The sequence below is a fragment of the Epinephelus lanceolatus genome, chromosome 15 (assembly GCF_041903045.1).
Source record: "Epinephelus lanceolatus isolate andai-2023 chromosome 15, ASM4190304v1, whole genome shotgun sequence".
NCBI lineage: Eukaryota > Metazoa > Chordata > Actinopteri > Perciformes > Serranidae > Epinephelus > Epinephelus lanceolatus.
Genome location: NC_135748.1, coordinates 20,422,629 through 20,442,289, shown reverse-complemented (window position 1 = coordinate 20,442,289; position 19,661 = coordinate 20,422,629). Strand labels below are relative to the sequence as shown.

Genomic DNA, 19,661 nt, shown 5'->3' with positions numbered 1-19,661 from the left:
TGCAAACTCTGCACAGAAGGGCTTTGTCCCAAAAGACATTAAAGTTGCAGAGGACTTTTACTTTACAAAATGACATTTACACCATAAATTGATGCATGTTTGATGCTCAAAATATTGCCCCCCTCCAAACCCTGTTTCATATGGTCCCCCCAATACTGCTACAAAGGAGCTTGCAGTGTACCTTTAATATGCAAAGATTTGAGGTGAAAGTGCTAATGAAATACTCGAATCATCATAAAGGAATATAGTGATTTCATATTTTTAAAAAGCCTGTTAAAGATTATTTAGCGGTTATATGTTGGCATGTGTACTGTATTTCCAGTGCAGGCCTCCATGTGAGCCGTCTTCTCCCTCCGCAGCATGCATGCGGCCTCAGTGTTTCTTTATGGGAGGAGCGGTGCGACTTCCCCACTTCTGCCCCCACTATGTACTTTTTTACATCCCTGCTTACGTTTGGCTGGCATAGCCTAATTTCCGCATTCCCAAATCCTCCCAGATTGGGATCACGTTTAAAATCGGGCTGATGCAACGATTCCCACTTTTTAAAATTTACTCTCGACCCTCGGCTGACCAGAAGAAAGGACATTTGTTGCACCTGGGATCAAAGTCAGGTCGGTATACAGAAAACTTCACGAGCCGAGAGCTGAATAATTTTTACATACTAAATAGGCTTATTGGCGCGCCACGCATAGGTCATAAGCAGCAGAGTTTGTGAACAGGCGGCGAGGAGCTCCGTGATGTTTCGGGTTAGACGGTGCTTTTCACTGCAGTCTGACTTGGACGTGTTTTTTAGGGTGCTCCAAGTATCCCTGACATCTTAGTGTGCATGCTACAGAAAGATCTTTTTCTATTGTTTGCATGCTGCTCTTACATGGAGTCACAGCGTGCACAGTTCAGAACAAAATGTCCCTATATAGTGCTGTGTATCCTTCACATTTAGGTTGTGCATTGTTTCTTATAACGTGGTTCATCTTTGAGGCGTAATCCGCTGTGTAAGAAAAGCTGTAAGGTTTTATCACTGCAGCCCTCTGATGGGAAGACAAAGTTACGTAAGATGAATGCCGCACTGAAGAAAAACTTCCGCTTTCAAGTTGACCAATGGCTTCAGTATGCACGCTGCAACACACTGTAGAGATGACTACACATTGTATTAAACCACTGGAAATTCATATTCATAAACCAACCGTGGGCTCCCTCATGTTAAAGTGCATAGAGTTCAAAACAAATAATTATATCAGGCTCTAATCAGGATGAGTTAATTGGCTTCTTGGAGCTTCAGGGTGTAATAAAGTTACCATTACAAGAGAATGTCTAATAGTTGTTTTAATCAAACTCCTGCTGGGAACCATAAAATGTTCAAATGGCAGTGGTGGAGGAAGTAAGTAACAGTACCAGTACCACACTGTAAAAAATACTCAAAGTCCTGCATTAAAAATGTTGTAAGTATTAAAAGTAAAAGTACTCAGTGCAGAACATTTTAAGTAAATTTAATAAATCAGAATAATGTTTAAAAAGAAGAGTAGAAAGTCATCATATTTGGGAAGCTGGAGGCATGAAATGTATTTGCATGAAAAATTACTTGATCGAAATAATTGCCAGTTCATTTTCTGATCAGTAGACTCATTGTTTCAGCTGCACTTGTTCATTTTTATGTGTTTTGTGTGCAAAAATCCTAATTTGTAAAGAAATTAGTCACTACAATTATCAAATAAATGCAGTGGAGTAAGAAATACATGAGTTCCCTCGTGGAGTAGTAGTAGAAAGAAATGTAGAAGTACCTCAAATTTACTAATACTTAAGTACAGTACTTGAGTAGTTACATTCCACCACTGTTTAAATGACAGTCACAGATCTATATTTTGTGCTTTGGAGTCTTTTTTATGAGACTGTTTAAGAGTCTTTTTTTGGTTCTCAGTGAAAAATTCAAACCAAATATTCAAAGCACTTTATCACAAATTACCTCTACTGTCTCTTGCACCATTTTAAGACTCATTTTGCCAATCATGTGCCAAGAGCATGGCCTGCAGAGTTCCACTTTGTCTTTGTGACCTGCAGTTTAGGGAAGTGTGAAAACTGAAAGTTATTCCCATGTGCGATTCTCGTGTTCTTTGCATAAGCTTTAAGTACACACATTATTGGCGTACAGAAGCTCTACCCTCAGAATTCCTATAGCTTTGCCTTCACAGATGACAGCAAACTGTTTCCTGTAGTGATGTCTGTATCAGATATTGTTTATTCCTGTAGTGTGCACTAAAGGTCTCTGAGTAATTGACCTTAGATAGTAGCTTTTGGCTGCATCATGTGGCTTGGAAATCCGCTGAGCTGTTGTAGTAATTTCCTGTATATTTGGCTGGTGTTGCTCTCTCACACCTCTCTCATTGTCTTTGGATATTTTTTAAAAATGTTCACGATCAGCATTTTTTAAATTAATGCATTCGCCAGTAGTTGACAATGCAAAACACAGCGAGAGTCTGTGCAAGTAAACAGTGTCAACTTTAATTCTTTATGCGGCTAAACCAAACAAAACAAGTTAAATTTGGTTTCATACTTTGCCACATTATGCTGAATTTTGGCAGGCGCATTTTACCTCCCTGACATTAAGTCTCAGGAGGAGGAAACCACTGCTAACGGGTGTTTCTTGGCAGTGGCTAGTTTTAGCTCTCCTGGAAATAAGGGGGATTTTGTCTGAATCTGTGCACTGTTGTTTATCTGTCTTTTGGCCTCTGGGGATTAAATAAGGTAAATTCTAGCCAAGGTCTCTGTATATGGTTGTATATTCATTCCAGAAAAAGGAGCAAAATAATAAAATGTCCTAATGAGAGCGGCCTCAGCATCCGGCTCCTATAACAGACCAGCAATTCATCACAGTGAGCCTTAATGCTAGAAAGGAGCAGTGCACCTCAGGCAAATGCCTTTGTGAAGCCCTGTTACAGACTGTAGGTTGAAGAACGCTCTTGCATGTCTATTTGCTGCTAATTTGTTATTCCAAAATGGCTTTTTCTACCCTCATATCATAAAGTACATGCTATAACAAGCAGAGCAGACTGAGTTTTATGTGTTTTTCATTGATCTGGTTTAGCTGCCGTCTGAGTATGTCTTCCATTTTCTCTCTTTCTGCCTCCTAGCTGTGGTCACGACCGAGTCTGACGCGATGCCAGGACAAATCCCAGATCCCTCTGTGACAGCAGGCTCCCTGCCCAGCCTGGGCCCACTGGCTGGGATCTCAGCCACCACGCTGACTGACAAGCTCAAATTTGGTGACTTCCAGGAATTCGGTACAATGCTGTCACCTCTGCACTTCCTGGACAGTCTGGGGAAGAGGCCCCTAGTGATAAAAACAGAGGTATGAGAAACACTGAGGAGCAGATAGCAAGACTGCGTAAATATAAACAGTATACTTTGAGTTTTTAGACAAGTTTGCATGCTTTTTCCTTACTGACTTTTAGACATATATGTCATCACTTTATGGGATTCAGCTGCAGTAAAAACAACAGATGCAACAAACCAAATACAGTATTCAAATTCTATTACACCGGCTCTATCTTATGTATGTGTAAAACATCCAATTATGTATCATGAACAGGTATGCCTTGCAATTACATCGTGTCATATCTTAATCAACAGGTCCACCTAGTGGATATAGTGGCAATGATACTGTTGTTAAATATACTGCTGGGGTCTTTCCACCATGGATGTCCAGGGAAAAAGTAATGGTGATATGAAAACTTTGTCATAAGTTTTATATATATATAAACACCGCAAATAAGGCTTAACATATGGGCTCAGTTATGTCTTGTAAATGTTATTGCATCATTTCGAGAATGCAGTGCTTTCATACTAATCAAATTCATGTTAAACCAGGGGTCTTCAATGTTTTTCAGACCAGGGACCTGAAAGAGAGGTGGAGCAGGGACTCCTTACTACATATATTGTATAAGATTGAGTTGCACGTTAAACTCGGCCTGTAGTGATGTGAAGAGCAATCAAAAGTGCCATGTATAAACATAACCTTTTGTGGTTCATGTATTACTAAGCGTTTAAAATAATAATCACTGGCAAATTCATATACATCATGTTTTAATGTTAAATCATCAGTGTAAATGAAATGGCTTTTTATATGAAAAGGCAGATTTGTCTTTGCTAATAATATCTTGGATTCGTGTCAGTGTGTATTTTGAGACATATGTTAATTTTTGACCAAAATGAAACTTGAATTTTGAATTAAATTATCAAACAATAATTTTTGCAGCCCCTCTGAAATAACTGAGGACCCTCAAGGGGACACGGACCCAGGTGTTAAACAGATTGAACATGCATTCTGTGACTGAGACAGATCGACATGCATGCAATGTTAGTTGGAAACAAATGGAAATTTGTTCTTTACATTTATGTTCCCTTTGCTTATTGATTGTGATAGTGAAGAGGGTACAGTCAAAACATACTGCCATTATAGTCAAATGACAGTGTAATATAAAGGAGGTGAGATGATATTTTTTAATATAATTTCATCATCACTTTGCACTGAAACTCGGAGAGTCTCCCAGTGTACATTCCAACTTAACCTCAAACCTTTTGTTGTTCAGAGAGATGAAGAGGAGGAGAGAAGGAAACGAAGGCGAGAGAAAAACAAAGTGGCTGCAGCTCGATGTCGAAACAAAAAGAAAGAGAGAACAGATTATCTACAAAAGGTAAGACATACCTAGGTTATCATTTTTTCATTATTTCAGACCCTCACATATTTATCATATTGGTTGTGATTTCCAAAACATTTTCAAATACTTTTTCTACCTATAATTTTGTGCAACACTGTTTTAACTGTCCGATAACTCTACAGGGATAAATTATGTATATCTTCTTCTTCTTCTTCCTGTCCTTCTTCTCCTTCTGTTTCTTCTTCTTCTTCTTCTTCTTCTCTCTCTACCCTCTCACAGGAATCAGAGAGACTAGAGATGTTAAACTCTGACCTTAAAGCCCAGATCGAGGAGCTGAAGGTGGAGCGACAGCAGCTAATCCTCATGCTTAACCGGCACCGCCCCACATGTATTGTCAGAACAGACAGCGTCAAAACCCCGGAGAGCGAGGCGAACCCCCTGCTGCAGCAGCTGGAGGCCAAGTGAAGGTGCATCGACTCTCTTACAGTTTGCAGTCGAGAAGAAGCAGCCAACTAGCAGCACTTAGCTTTGGGCCTTGGTCATGGAGGAGATCTAGCCAAGTCCTCCCATCTTAACCTACAGAACGTTATGCCACACAATGTGGATCCAGTAACATCAGACATTGTTTCAAACTTCTTGTTATCTTTTTGTTTGTCTCTCTTGCTTTCTCATGTATATGTCATGGTGGTCATCAGAGCTCCAGCCCCTGTCAGTATGAAGTTAAACAAAATAACACACACACAGGTATTGGCACATTGCTTTCCATTCCATACATTTAGTTTGTTGTTTCATGATGGATTCATATTCTATCTCTTCTTAGCTTTAGCTACTGCTTCAACATATTTCCAGCAGCTAAAGTAGAATTATTCCACTATCAAAAAACATCAGTGGTTAATATCAGCTCAGTCATTGCAGCAATTCATTTGGTGATTTAACAAATGACAAGTGATTTTTTTAAGGAGCGGTGTGTAAGATTTAGGCAGATTTAGTGGCATCTAGCAGTGAGGATTGAAGTTGCAACCAGCTGAAACTTCTCCCAGTTAGAATTCCTTCAGTGTTCATTGATCAGGAGGTTTTTACCAGGAGCCGAATTATCCACTGTGGTCTTCTTCCTCTCTAGAACAAACGTAACTCACCCATTTATATTTTATTAAGGCCCAAAGTTAGGCATATTTAAGGGCAGGGGTGCTTGTGTGACAGGCTGCCTGCAAGGCCTCGCCACAGTCAATGAGTCAAATCTGCCAGTCTCTCCTCCAAATACGGTTATTTCTGGCTCCAAAAAACACAAGATGGTGACGGCCAAAATGCCGAACTCGAGGCTTTAAAATGGCAGTCCGCACACCAGTGGGTGATGTTACAGTAGCTACTTCCATCATTTTTAATCTAAAGGTGCAACATGGCAATCTCCCTAGACGAGGACCCGCTCATTCCAAGGTGACAGAAACACAACCAGACTTATTTTCAGGAGATTATAAACTAAAGAAAACACACTTACCGGTATCATATTCCATGTCTGCCAGTATATCCCCTAAATCCTACACACTGGACCTTTAAAGTCAAAGCTTAAACTGACCTACATCGGATTTAACAGCTGTATATTTCATAAAACTATCCACAGTTACATTGATGTTGTTTAAACAGCATGTGAGGCAGGAGTAATACCGTAAAACAACAGTGATTGGAGGGTATTATTTGGTCAGACTACAAACAGATATCTTGCTTTATTGAGGGGTTGCAATACCTCTCGGTCTGCATGTCCCAAATTACTTGGATTGTCTTGCCTTTGCTAAAAAGCACTCTGGGAATCATATGAACTTTAAGTGGGCTTAGTAGATAAATTTAGTTCAATTTACTCATTCACTTAATAAAATAGTAAATTCTCTATTTTTCTAGAGCAAATATTTACACCCACAGACAGTCACAGTCAGAAATCGTGATCGTTTTTGTTTTCATTCACTCTGTGGCAGAGTGGTTGATCCCTTTTCTTGTTTCTCCCTATGTTTTGGCGCAGGCGTCATGTATGCACATATATATATATGGACTGTTTACATTGTACTTTATTTTCTGTTACCATATTGTTACTAGCAATTATGTTTTTTTATACTTTTGTATATGATGTTATATAAGCATATAAGCTATCAGAAAATCCCATTTTGTATTTCCTTAAGAAATAAATGTTTAGTTTGTTTTTTTACTGGAATTTTTTGGAGTCCTATCAAATTGAAAATGTGTCAACTATTTATTATGTTTTAGGTGAAAGTATTCATGGTCAAACTCTTTGGTAAATGGTGCCATCTGGTGGTTAGTAGCAGCACAACCTGATTAACCGTGGACATCTACACATCAGCTGTCTGAGTGTAGACCAGAGGTGTTCAACTCATTTTAAGTTTAGGGCTACATACAGCCCAGTTTGATCCTAAGTGGACCAGACCAGTGAAACCACTATAAATAACAACACATGCAAATTTTCCCCATACTTTTAGTGTAAAGAAATACATTATGAACATACTGATCCATGTACAAAACAGATGATTAACAGCCTGAGATGTCTTGAGAAAATAGGTGCAGTTTCAACAATGTGTCTCAGTTTTAACACATTCAGTCACTCACTGTCATTACATGAGCATTTTTCCATACATGTCCACTCCTGTATAGTAATACAAGCATCACCACACCAAAATGGAAGCTGTTGAGTTTGCATGTTACGTTATTGCCTGTCTTACAAACCATTTATAAATATAAAGTTTTGTCGGTGCCTTAGCATTAGAGTTCCACTAATATTGTTTTAAGATAGAAGTCTGAGTGAGGGATCACAAGAGAGAGCTTTGTTTCAACTCTGGGGTTTTCTACACACATTATAACAGAGGAAAACCTTGTAAAATAAACTGTATGTCTCATAAAGTAAAATAACATATTCAATGTTTAACCTTATTCCCCTCGCTTGATGTGTAATCCAGTCATCAAACTACTGACATGCCTTTTCTTTTTAAACCAAATGGGGGGACCAATAGTGTAAGGTAATTACATTTCTTGAGTTTATACTTGACATTTAATCCACATTTGATCTATTATGGAAAAAATGTAAGTATATAAGAACAGCATAACTAACAGCAAACACACAGGCAGTAACAAGGTGCTCATTGTTCTTAAGCAGGGGGATTTAACATGCAGATTAAGCAGGGGATGACTGAGGCAAGAGAAAAGACTCCAGTAAGTAATAGCAACTTTATGATACATTATAAGAATATAATTGGATAAAATACTGTTGTGACATGCTTGTAAGATGCAATGCGGCATTAGGAGATTGAGCTGAAACAGACAAACTAAAGTATTGACACCATGCGTCAATACAATTGTTTGTTTTGCCTACAGGTTTTGGTCTGTCTCCTGTGTGCTGATTTACTTGTAGATGTGTCCCTCTTGCAGCCACTGTCAATTCTTATCTCAGCAGCTGGGTGGAGTAAAAGTCGGGTCAGCTCGAAGGCTAGAGTGTGTAATAAAAAGGATTTCTCATACAGCTCAAGTATTAGCCTAAATGAACTTGTGGAGAGCAGGTCAGTCCTCTGGAGTCAAGTCTGAAGTTTTCTGCTTTTGGTCTGTTACTTGGAACAAAAGTGATCTTTAGATACATTTTCATTGTCACTTATGTTATTCCATGTCTATATTCAGGGCATTTTGAAAGACATTTCAGAATAGGCTGCTGCGGGGGTGAAGACTTATTTTCCTTCCAAGTGTGCTCATTTGAATTCAAGCAGAAGAATGGGAGAGGATAAGCGGGCCTCGCAGCACAGTTGCGCACAGGATGCGGTGAATAATGGTCCACATTTGGGTACAGGGGGTCCAGATGCCGCGGAGCAAATTGAATGCAGCAGCATCCCAAACGGTGACAGCGGCTCTGCGGCCACTACGCGTCTATACAAGAGGCGCTGGGTGATTGTGTTCCTGTTCAGCGCGTATTCCCTGAGCAACGCGTACCAATGGATCCAGTACGGCATCATCAGCAACATCATGATAAAGTTCTACAAGGTGGAAGCCTTCGCCATCGACTGGCTGTCCATGATCTACATGCTCACCTACATCCCCTTCATCTTCCCGGTCACCTGGCTCCTGGATAAGAAAGGGCTGCGGGTCACAGCGCTGCTCGCCAACACGCTTAACTGCGTCGGGACATGGATCAAGGTAGCCAGTGCCAAACCCAACCTGTTTGGGGTGACCATGCTGGGACAGTTTGCAAGTTCCCTCGCCCAGGTCTTCATCCTCGGGATGCCCGCGCGCCTGGCGTCGGTGTGGTTCGGCGTGGATGAGGTTTCCACCGCCTGCTCCATTGGAGTATTTGGGAATCAGGTGAGTTGCTCTCTCATGCTGTAACAGAACCCGAAATTCACTTTACTTGCCGTTTTTAATTTCATTATAAATCTGAATTAGACCTAAACCCATGTCTGGATTAACCTCTTTGGTTGGCCATGGGCAAACAGTTGCTACTGGGCACCAGCTTCCTTAGTTTGCACTGATATCAAAGGGATTCCTGGAAAACATCCCTGCGTGATGTCAGGGATGATCCTGGACTTGTGAGTGTGAGTGATGGGCCAGCCAGTATAAGTTATTGTCCTCAGGCTTATTCCCTTTGATAATCAACTACAGCCTAAATCCCAGTGCACCATACAAAATATTTATTTTGACTTCCAGTAATCTCTGATTCATAGCCCTGTGTCTTATGACTTTATGAAATCCTCTGCAGTTTGTACAAATTTAGTGTGAACAGATACCTTTACTTGCATGTGCAGCCTGAGGTAGAGAGGCAGACAGCCGCTTGTGTGTGTGTGTGTGTGTGTGCTACTGCTTACATGTTATAACTTTATATGCATATTCATAGCACACCTTTACCTTGAAAAAGCTTATCAGGGTTCGTGGATTTTTCTTATTTTTTTGCCTATTTCAGTGTGTTGTTGAGGCATTGTACCGCTTCATGTTCAGCGTCCAAGCCAACACTCTTCAGTGGAAGACAGAGTACTCAGGTCCTTTCTTTTTTAAACAGCCAAAAATGTTAAAAACAATCCATTACAAGTGGAAGTCCTGTGTTGAAAATCTTACTTAAGTAAAAGTACAGAACTATTAATGGCAAAATGTACATAAAGTATCAATGACTGACCCATGACTAATATATATTTGTCATGATTACATTATTGGATTTTCACACTGGTGCATCAATGCCTAAGTAGCTTTTTATTTTTGTTGCTGGTCAACGTGGAACTGTTTTTTGAATACTTTATATTAAGTAGCCCAAGCTGTACACTGATGTTCTGTAAGGTGTGGCAGGCACAAAACATTTGGAACCGCTGGACAAATCTTCTGCCAAGATTATTATGTATTTTTTGTGGGGATTGTAGCAGGGGCAGAGCCAGATGTTGTAAATCTTCAGAGATCAGCCCAAACTTATGGGGGTCTATTCAGGAAAAATGCGACAGTTGCTAAGGAATAAAATCACTCTGTAGAGCCTACATCCTGTTTTGTATCTAATACTGTTTTTAAACCAAAATCAGTGCGTGTGTGCTGGGTTGAAAATAGGCAATAGATTGCTTTCCTGTTGCCAGTAGACCAGACAAGTATGCCTTTAGGTTTTTTTTTTTCCTGGTGTGTCAAATTCAACAATGAGCTGGAAAACAGGTCAGTAAACAGTAAAAAGCAGCATGGAGGCCAGTGAAAATGTCATTGTGGTTGCTTCTTTTTATATGTCTCTTACTTATTCAGTTTCTCTTTAAATCTTGGTGCAGAATACATTTTGAACAATGTTAAAGTGTTGCTTGGATAGAGATGGATGGTATGTTGTGGTGGTGTGTCACTGCATTGCGCCAGCATTGGGGCTAAAATTAACGCGTCCACTTGGGTGTTGTATTTCAGTCACTGCCGATTGAAGCTGATTGGAGCTGGAGGTGATAAATAACCCGTGACTACTGCAGAGTCATTTGACCTGAGAGTGAATGCTGATTGTAACCGTTCCCATTAAATACAAAAGCCAGATGTTAGTGGGTGTGAGAGGGGTTTTTTTGTCCAGTGGGAGAGGAACTGAATTGTTCTCCTACTGTCTTCATCATTCTAAAACAACAACACAACAAATGTTGAGCATGACTAATTTCACTCCTGTCACCGAAAAAGATACAAAAATTGTCTTATCTTACCATTTTAATCTTGGCACCTATTTTTTTTATACTACATGTAGGAGCTAAGACTATTACTTGCAGCTACTGAGATGTTTAACCCGGCCTGACCTGGCTGATGCGCCTGCCTCGGTTGATGCCACAGCTTCCTCAGTTTTGTTGTGTTCAGAAAATAAACTGCAGGTTCCAGCTGCAAAACAGATATCAGATTCATTCATACCACCACACAATAGGGTTGAATAAATTCATTCATTTTTCATCCAAAAATGAACACACACTCTTATAAACGGCTGGCCTGGTGTGGGTTTTAAAAAACCCCAACCTGTGCATCACTACTGTGCTGGTTCACAGAATGTAGCAGACTCCAGAATCCATGCAATGTTAGTCTGAGCTTCTCTGATTTCAAAATCAAGGATTTCCACCCATGCCAAGTAAATGTGTTCCCCAGTCAGTGGCGTAAGGAAGTTACAATGGGCCCCAGTGCACACTATCATGCATGTATTGTCTTGACACAAATAGAGACGTGACACTGGACAACATCAACATGCATATTACCCAGCAATCATCACTGCATATCTGAGAAAAACGTCAAAGAAAATGAATCATTTAATCAAATAGTTTTTATAGTTTATTAATAGATTTTATAGCTTATGTAGAAAAAGCTTATAATTTTGTTTTAGATAGCTACTGACTATTTAAAAAGAATAAAAATGGAAAAGTAAACCATTTTTTAAATTAGGAACATTATTTTTTATCATTCCTCTTTGAACACAGGAATAAATTCAAGGTGGCAATCTGAATCACCTGCAAGGGCCCGCTCTCTCTACAGGCCCTTCCACCCCATGGTCCCGGTGCAATCACCCTGTCTGCACTGTCTTTATTTACGCCCCTGTCCTCAATACTCAGCATTGAATATTAGGCTAACAGAAAAAACATTCACTCAGTATTAGATTTCTTAAGGGATCAGTTTCGTAGGATAAGCAACATGGTCATAAATTATCATTTAAATGACACAGAGTTGAAGGTAGGTATTTTGAAAACCTAAAAGATTTGTGGCTTTTGAGAAAACATTCAGGGCTGGAGCCCCAGGAGCTCCAGCCCATAAAATGGGCCCTGTATAGGATTGTTCAAAATACCCACATGAGTGGTTTTACCCAAGTGGGCCCAAGGTAAGATGCCCATTTTGGGCCCATACCCACTTGGTACCCAGGTAGCCATAGCATAACCCATGTGGGCAACTGGCATGGAGCCATTATGGAACCCATGGACAATCCCATATTGGACCCATTTTTCCAGCTCATTTACGAACCACATGGGGTGCACATACAAATGTTGACTGAGATATACTATTGTTATCAGATAGGCTTCATGTTAGATGGAAACACTCAACCAGGCATTAAGTATCTCATAATTTTAGGCTACTTAGTTACTTTCCCTACTGACTTTTTAACCTTACAAACTTTTTCATGCCCAGAATATAGCTGTCAAACACTTTAGAAGAGCAGTTTTCCCAAAGCCAACTCCCAATACAGGGAGTCGTGTGGCGTTTGGGGAAAGTAGGCTATTCCTGATTTGTTTGGAGGGTGGCAACCGAGTGTTGGGTGACGTGCACAATTTCGCCATCTTCTGCTCGTAGCCAACAGTGCATTACGTCGGTGTAGTGTATTAGTAATATAGTTTCAATGCTGCCGTGCACCAGGTATGGTAAACCCACTATTCCTTTAAAGACATGTATGTTTTTGTGCGTAAATGTGAGCGTCTCTTCATTGTAGGCTGCTGGGGTTTGTTTGTTTACAGCTCATGTGTTGATATCTCGTTACTTTGAGGAAGCCTAGTTGATCGTGAGGAAGTTTACAGCCCCAATACCGAAAGTGTTTTAGAAATGAGCCAGGGATTGTTTTATGATCGGTGTATCTGCCGTGATTAAGCGTTTTATTGCGCTGTTTTTTATGCGATTGAGTTTAATTCCAACCAAGCAACGTCGGCTGTTGCAACAAGGCGACTTACTTTGTCTTAGACCAGATATGTAACATGTATCAGGATCTGTGTGTCAGAGTGTATCCTGTTTGCAGGGAAAAGTGAATATGAAGTGTATCGGGTTGCAGTTTAAATATCAACAAGAAGGTTTGTTGTTTCTGCTTTCCTTCCTGCACTCCTCCGTCCATTCATGGGTCTGCTCCATGAGGGCAGAGATGGTGTAGGTGGAGGTTACAGACAGCAGGGGCACTGTAGTGCTGCCGTCGGAAATTTCCAGTGTTGCTCTAAGAACACCTTAGTATTATTGTCATTAACCTATTTTGTTTGTCAATTTGAATATAGGCAAAACTTAAATTAATGTTCCCTACTTTTGTTACGGTGGCCTAAATCTTCTTTCACGCTTTAGATACCTTAAAGCACAAGCTCAACTTTCCTAGAAATATATAGAATTATCAAATTTATTATTTATTATATAACAGTAATTTCCATTATCCATCACTCTACTATTTTTTCCCATTAAAGGAGCACTTCACACACAAAAAGAAAGTTTGTATATCAGTAGCACACCCTGTGTTACATCGAATTCAGGAAGAAAACTTGATTTTTCGCGCATGCTTTTACAGTGAACAAAGACTCCAAAAACAAAGAAAATTCTTGGTGAATTAAAGTCATATTGGGCCACGTTTAACACCAGTAAAACTATATCAAAACATCTGTTTATGAACTTTAACCTCCAGCATGCACTGGGGCAAATTGCAGCTGAACTGGTGGATTGCCCCCTCGGGGTTGGTAGAGAGTTAATACCTCAAGCGAGAGAGTTCAAGTATCTCGGGGTCTTGTTCACAAGTGAGGGTAGAATGGAACATGAGGTGGATTGGCGGTTTGGTGTGGCATCTGCAGCGAAGCAGGCACTGCGCTGGACTGTCGTGGTGAAGAGGGAGCTGAGCTGAACAGCGAAGCTTTCGATTTACTGGTCCATCTACGTCCCAACCCTCACCTATGGTCATGAGCTCTGGGTAGTGACCAAAAGATTGAGATTGTGGATACACGCCTGCTGCCCCCGCAACCCGGCCCTGGATAAGCGGATGAAAATACTGTAGATGGATGGATGTTTACAAACTCTCACACAACTTGTGCAGTATAATCCGAGTCTCATTTATCCAGTCGTGTTCTCCGTACTTCCCGAACACATGCACTTTTGCTAAAAAAACATAGTATCTGGGTCTGGCTTTGAAGAGAGCGTAAAAAAGTTTCATTTTCAGTTCAGTTTTAAATAGGACGATTTTAGCGAAAATGCATGTGTGTGGATTGTACATGCATGGGTTGTGTGAGAGTTTGTAAACTGATGTTTTGATATAGTTTTGCTGGTGTTAAAGTGGTCTCCAGTCAGTTATTAATTCCTATGTTTGTTGTTTTCCATTCAGACTTGCGAGAAAAACACAGCACAACTAATTGATACACAAATGCTCATTCTGTGGGTAATGTTTTCCTTTAATCAGTTAATCACAAGGTCTGTTAAATGTCAACAAATAGCAAAAAAGACCAAGAAAACCAGAAATAGACTATTTATATTTGAGAAGCTGGCACCAGTCAGTTTTGACATTTTTTGCATAAAAATGTTTTGCTTACTAATCAATTATTAAGATAATTTAGTAAAATAGTTCTGATGAAAACTTTGTCGCAAACACTCAGTTGTGGCACGACAGAATCACTTTCTGTAAAAAGTGTCACAACATAGAATTTTCCAGAATTAAATGAACAAGTCTGATCATTAACCTTGACCATTGTAAGTTTGAAGATAATTATTCGTGACTAATCATGTATGTGCCACAGTAATAATCTTCGCTGGCAAACACATGTCTGAGTAAGAGTGACAACAAGCCCCAGTTTCTAACGAAGTTAATCACTATAAACTCATTGTTTAGCCAAATTCAGAATCAACCTGTCAGTGCCTCATTACATCGTGTTTCATTAGTCACCAAGTCCTGTATGTGCTGTCTTTACTGACATGGACAAAGGTCAGAGGCCATAATCTTCTGCTTAAGGCAGCTTAGGCGTACATCACTAAGGTGTTACAATTCAGACATGTATGGCAAAGTGTAGGCATTAATTTAAGCCTCTAAATTCAGTGAAAATGTCTGTAAGTGTATTTAGAGGCGACCTAAAGAGGCCAAATCATCAGGGACGGAGATCGAGAACCAGTTCCAGTTGATTCCAAATCAGAATTGCATGACTTCAAGTTTATCAGTTCCCTTTATTGATGCCGGCATGTTTTTTTCCAACAGTCGCTTATTGCAAAGCAATGATGTCAAAGTCATGTGGCTAAGCTGTTGGAAACTTGCAACAAGAAGGTGTAAAGTGTGGTTTAATTTCATGCAGAAAGATGACAACAGTGCTGCTTGTACTGTCTGTGAAAGATAACTTCACGTAAGTGCGAAACATCAGGGACCAATTACTGACCATTACCGACAATGTCATTACACCTGCTTAAACTAAACTGAACTAAAAACTTGAAACTAAACTAAATCAAACTAAACTAAACTCAACTCAACTAAATGGGTAGAAACACCAACAATATGCTGAAATATCTTTCTACACAACATGAGCTTAAACTCCAAGCACAAATCAAGTACAAGTGCCTCGGCCTTTTCAACTGAGCAGCACATCCATTAGAGTAAATATCCTTAGTTATAGTAACATTAGCACCATGCAGGCTGGCTTAGCCCATTTTTGCTTTGACTAAGAGAACAGTTAAACAGTGGAGCGTCTGCACACCTGAGTCACACATGTGCCTTTTTTTCTTCTCTGTTTCTCCACTGTGTTCAGACTCAGAGAAATTAAGGGCTGAAAACCTAAACGTGAAGGCCTGCTTTTTTCCCCACACAGAAAGTTCAACAGCAATCAAGGGAATCGATATAGAATTGGACTGATAAGCAGAATCAGTAACGGCAATGATATAAATTAATAAATCTTACCAATTCCCATCCCGACAAATGATTGATTTACTCAGCACCAAAGCCCCCCTTGACCCCTCTGCACCTGCTGACTCTCTTCTGAAATGTGAATATTTTCTGGTTTCTTTCCTCCTCTGTGACTGTAAATTAAATATCTTTGAGCTGTGGACAAAACAGACATTTGTGGACGCCATCTTGGGCTTTTGGAAATACTAGTTGACAAATTTTCACCATTTTCTGACATTCTATAGATAAACAGCTAATCGATAATCAAGAAATTAATCGACAGATTAACTGACAAAGAAAATAATAGTTAGTATTCGCCCTAGACTGCCAATACGGTCACACCCAAGACAGATGATGTAATATAAAGCGATTGGGAATAAGTAAATCCAATGTGTGATCTGCAAACACTCCACTTGAATAACTGGTTGTCAAACAGTGAGATATCATTGCGTTGTGTTTGAGGAACGAGGCGTAATTCGTCGCCGCAGCATGAGTGAAGTATTGAACTTGTTTTTATAATGTAATACAAGAGGCTTTCCTGCAGACTGAGAATCTACTGTTAATGGTTAACGATGTATTTTCATTCATGCAGGGTGTCTGCACGCCCTTAACAAGTCTTAGAATGTCTCAGGTTCAAAGTATTAGGCCTGAAAAGTTATTAATCATCTTAAATTTGAATTTGGGAGGCCTTCATTGCCACAAACATTTTATCTTTTTTTCAATGAATCCATCTTTTAAATTGTTCTAATTAAACTTAGCCAAGCTCTCCTGTGAGAAAGTCCACTTTCCTGATGCTACAAATCTCTAAACCTGATATCGACTGGGTGATAACTGCACTTTGCCGCAGATTTAAGTGTAAGGCTACAAGCGCTACACTACACAGTCTCGATTTCCATTGTATGTTTATCAGTCACAAACATGGGAGTAGTTTCATGCTTCGAACAACAAAAAATCTCTGTAGTGTTTTCCCAGGCTTTACATTTTAACAGGCTGTTTCCTGATGAACTTGCAGTCTTAGCATGTTTAGCATCACTCTGCGTGGACTTTGCTTCTCCATACACCTCGATGTATGCGTGTGTCATGTGCCTCAGCAATAAATGTCCTAACATATATTCTCAGCACCTACTCTCAAGTGCCGGTTAATGATATAAGCTGGAAGGAGGAGTTTTAAATGAGAAGTTAAATGCTCCATCACATGACTACTCTGTTGAAGACCAGAGTCAGACCAAGCTGTTGGAGCTTTCCAACCCTGCTCGTTATATTTAAACTGCACCCCAGATCCACTTTAGGCGCAGCTGGTGAGCTTGTTTATGATCAGCATGTAGGAAATATTCGCTGTGTGGGAAGGGCGAGTCAGGTAAACTGCCACCGTGTCAAAAGAGTGTACACACAAGGAGAAATATTTGCTCTTCCCTTCAGCTGGTGATTGGTAGAGATGCCTGGAGGAAAGGAGTTAGAGTGGGAGCAGCATGAGGACGAGTTGCCTCAGGAGTGGATGGACGGCCATGGTGAGGCAAGAGACAATGACTGGTCTTCTTTAAGAAAAGAAAAAAACAGTTTAGGGGAGTACAGGCACCTGTCAATGGAGGAGAGCAGTGACACCTCCGAGCCCTCAGCCCTGGACACTGCACAGCTCTTCCCACTGATGGAGACCAAGTTGTACAAGCGGCGATGGGTCATGCTGCTCATCTTCTGTGCCTACTCCATGAGCAACGCCTTCATGTGGCTGCAGTACAGCATCATCAGCGACATCTTCATGCGCTTCTACAACATCAACAGCCTGGCCATCGATTGGCTCTCCATGATCTACTTCCTCACCTACATCCCCCTCATCCTGCCCGTTACATGGCTCCTGGACAACCGGGGCCTCAAGGACATTGTGATGGTGGGCGCAGCCTTCAACTGCATCGGGGCCTGGATCAAGACGGGCACGGCAGACCCCAACATGTTTGCCATAACCTTCTTCGGCCAGTTTATGTGTTCGGTGGGCACTGTGTATATCTTGGGCATCCCCTCTAGGCTCGCGTCCCTGTGGTTCGGGCAGCAGGAGGTCTCCACCGCCTGTTCCATCGGCGTTCTGGGAAACCAGGTGTGTCTCTGTTTGCCTTCTGGGCTCCAAACATCTTTGGCAGCGTGTGTGTGGTGATAGAAACTTCTCATATTGGTGCTAAGAGATCTGCATGTGTGTGTCGGTTGGATAGAAAGAGTGAAAGAGAGTTCTCTCATCTTTTGACATCTAAATTGCAACATGTCAAAAACATGTTGTCATGTCAGCGTCTGCCATCTTTGAATGTGTGAGTCTGTCTGTGCCTGTGATTCATGCTTTCTTTTCCTTGACTCAGCAGGTTTAACAAAGTGAAACACTCCGGTGGCCACTTAAGCTTCCAACAGTGAAAAGGATCTTAGAGAAGTGACAAGTGTAAACTTGCAGGACCAAGCGCTTAATACCTGACATTGTTAGTTTCAGTTCTGTTTAATTAACCTCAGAATTTAGTAGCATGTGGTTTATGAGAAGTTAAAGAATGGAGGGGATTTTCTTTGTGTCAGATGTGAAAGTATCAGCACACAGTTCACTCCTATCGTCCAATGATATTTTTTCAAACAGGGTTAGGGCTTTAAATAACTCGGGTAGTTTAGTTACTTTCTCTAAATGTTTCGATACCTTTTACTGATTCTGATACTTGAACTTGCATATCAGCAGATACAGAGTACTGATCCGATAACACTGCTTGAAAAAAATTAACAGATGTATACTACTAACCCTGAACACAAACAAATACATATAGAGGATGGAGAAGGATCTGGCAACACTTGTGCCTCCTCGAAACTTAAGCCTTGCATACTGTACACATTACCTTTTTACTGGTGGGACATTCCTGTGTGAGTTACTGCCTATATTTCTGACATTTTGCTAGCAGGTTATGTTTAAGTATTTACAGGAAATCAGTTTATTAATAAGTTACGTGGTATGGGATCGGTGCTTAAACTAGTGTACTCGCCAATACCCGATTTTAGGCAGTATCGGAGTTATTGTTGTTCGGTGTTTCCGATACAGGTATCAGTATCAGAACAACTCTACATTAAGTGTACCAAGAGCCCATTGTTACCATTTTTAATATATGTATTTTTCGATTTTATATTGAGGAGACTGTAAATCCAACCCTATTGCCAGAACAAATGTTAGCATTGTACAGTCTGCAAACATTTGTGTGTTATTATGTAGCTGATGCGTTGAAACTTTAAATTGCAACAACACTGGTGAATGTATGGTTATGTGTAGGCACAAAAAAAAATTGATTATGGTTAGGAAAAGATCATGTTTGGGTTTATTGTTTAGGCTTGGAAATGCCTCCGATGTCTTGCTAAAAACAGCTGCTTTTAGCAGGCCAGTTGCCACTGGAAACACCTGCAAAACAACTGGCATGTTGTTTGTTGGTTTTGCACAGTGGTCTGCTTCATCCCCTCCACCTCCCAATGAGAAACTCGGCTCATTAACATGTAATCAGACTTACGTCACTTTAGAAATATTGATATGATACGTATGAAACGTACACATTTAATGCATCTGTGGTCTGCAGAAATGCACAATGCCAACATTTTCTTCTGGCGGGTAGGGTGTTTAATCTGACATTGAATGTAAACAGGCTCGTTTTGACCAAATAAATGAATTGCTAGAAAATGTAGGAGCAAATTTTCCATGTTAGCCAATTTAAACTAAATTCAATTTTAAGAAGCCATTTCTACACACTCGCATAGTACTTCGGCAACAGGTGTTTGAGAAAGGCTTTCCAAAACTAGAAGAAAGCAGATATCACAGAGTGTAGCTCTACCTTACTAAAAAAAGATGGATGCCAGTTGATATTGATATTGCTCAATAAGGTTTTCCTTTGTGTGTGTGTGTGTGTGTGTGTGTTTTG

General features: G+C 40.3%; 2 protein-coding genes across 4 annotated transcripts in view; both read left to right on the top strand.

Moving 5' to 3' along the window:
* Positions 1-410: 410 nt before the first annotated feature.
* LOC117266810 (jun dimerization protein 2) lies at positions 411-6,852 on the top strand. The gene is made up of 4 exons (XM_033642171.2): positions 411-611; positions 3,126-3,343; positions 4,584-4,688; positions 4,932-6,852. Exons 1-4 carry the CDS (start codon positions 524-526, stop codon positions 5,115-5,117), a joined length of 597 nt encoding a protein of 198 aa, XP_033498062.1. The 5' UTR covers positions 411-523; the 3' UTR covers positions 5,118-6,852.
* A 1,288-nt stretch (positions 6,853-8,140) lies between these two features.
* The window catches only part of flvcr2a (FLVCR choline and putative heme transporter 2a), a 29,406-nt gene continuing 17,885 nt past the window's right edge, over positions 8,141-19,661 (top strand). For 2 of the 3 annotated variants that reach the window (XM_033642914.2, XM_033642912.2), the window contains exons 1-2: positions 12,413-12,506; positions 17,164-17,833. In XM_033642914.2, the coding sequence (XP_033498805.1) occupies positions 17,180-17,833 (654 nt within the window). In that variant the 5' untranslated portion in view covers positions 12,413-12,506; positions 17,164-17,179. Of the gene's footprint in view, positions 8,997-12,412; positions 12,507-17,163; positions 17,834-19,661 lie in introns of those variants that run through there. The other variant, XM_033642915.2, reaches the window with a different exon arrangement.

Excerpts from the sequence above, each read along its gene's own strand:
- LOC117266810 (XM_033642171.2), top strand. The coding sequence starts at position 524 with ATGCAACGATTCCCACTTTTTAAAATTTACTCTCGACCCTCGGCTGAC. Across the intron at positions 3,344-4,583 it reads CCCTAGTGATAAAAACAGAG|AGAGATGAAGAGGAGGAGAG; the intron begins GTATGAGAAACA and ends TTTGTTGTTCAG. Across the intron at positions 4,689-4,931 it reads GAACAGATTATCTACAAAAG|GAATCAGAGAGACTAGAGAT; the intron begins GTAAGACATACC and ends ACCCTCTCACAG.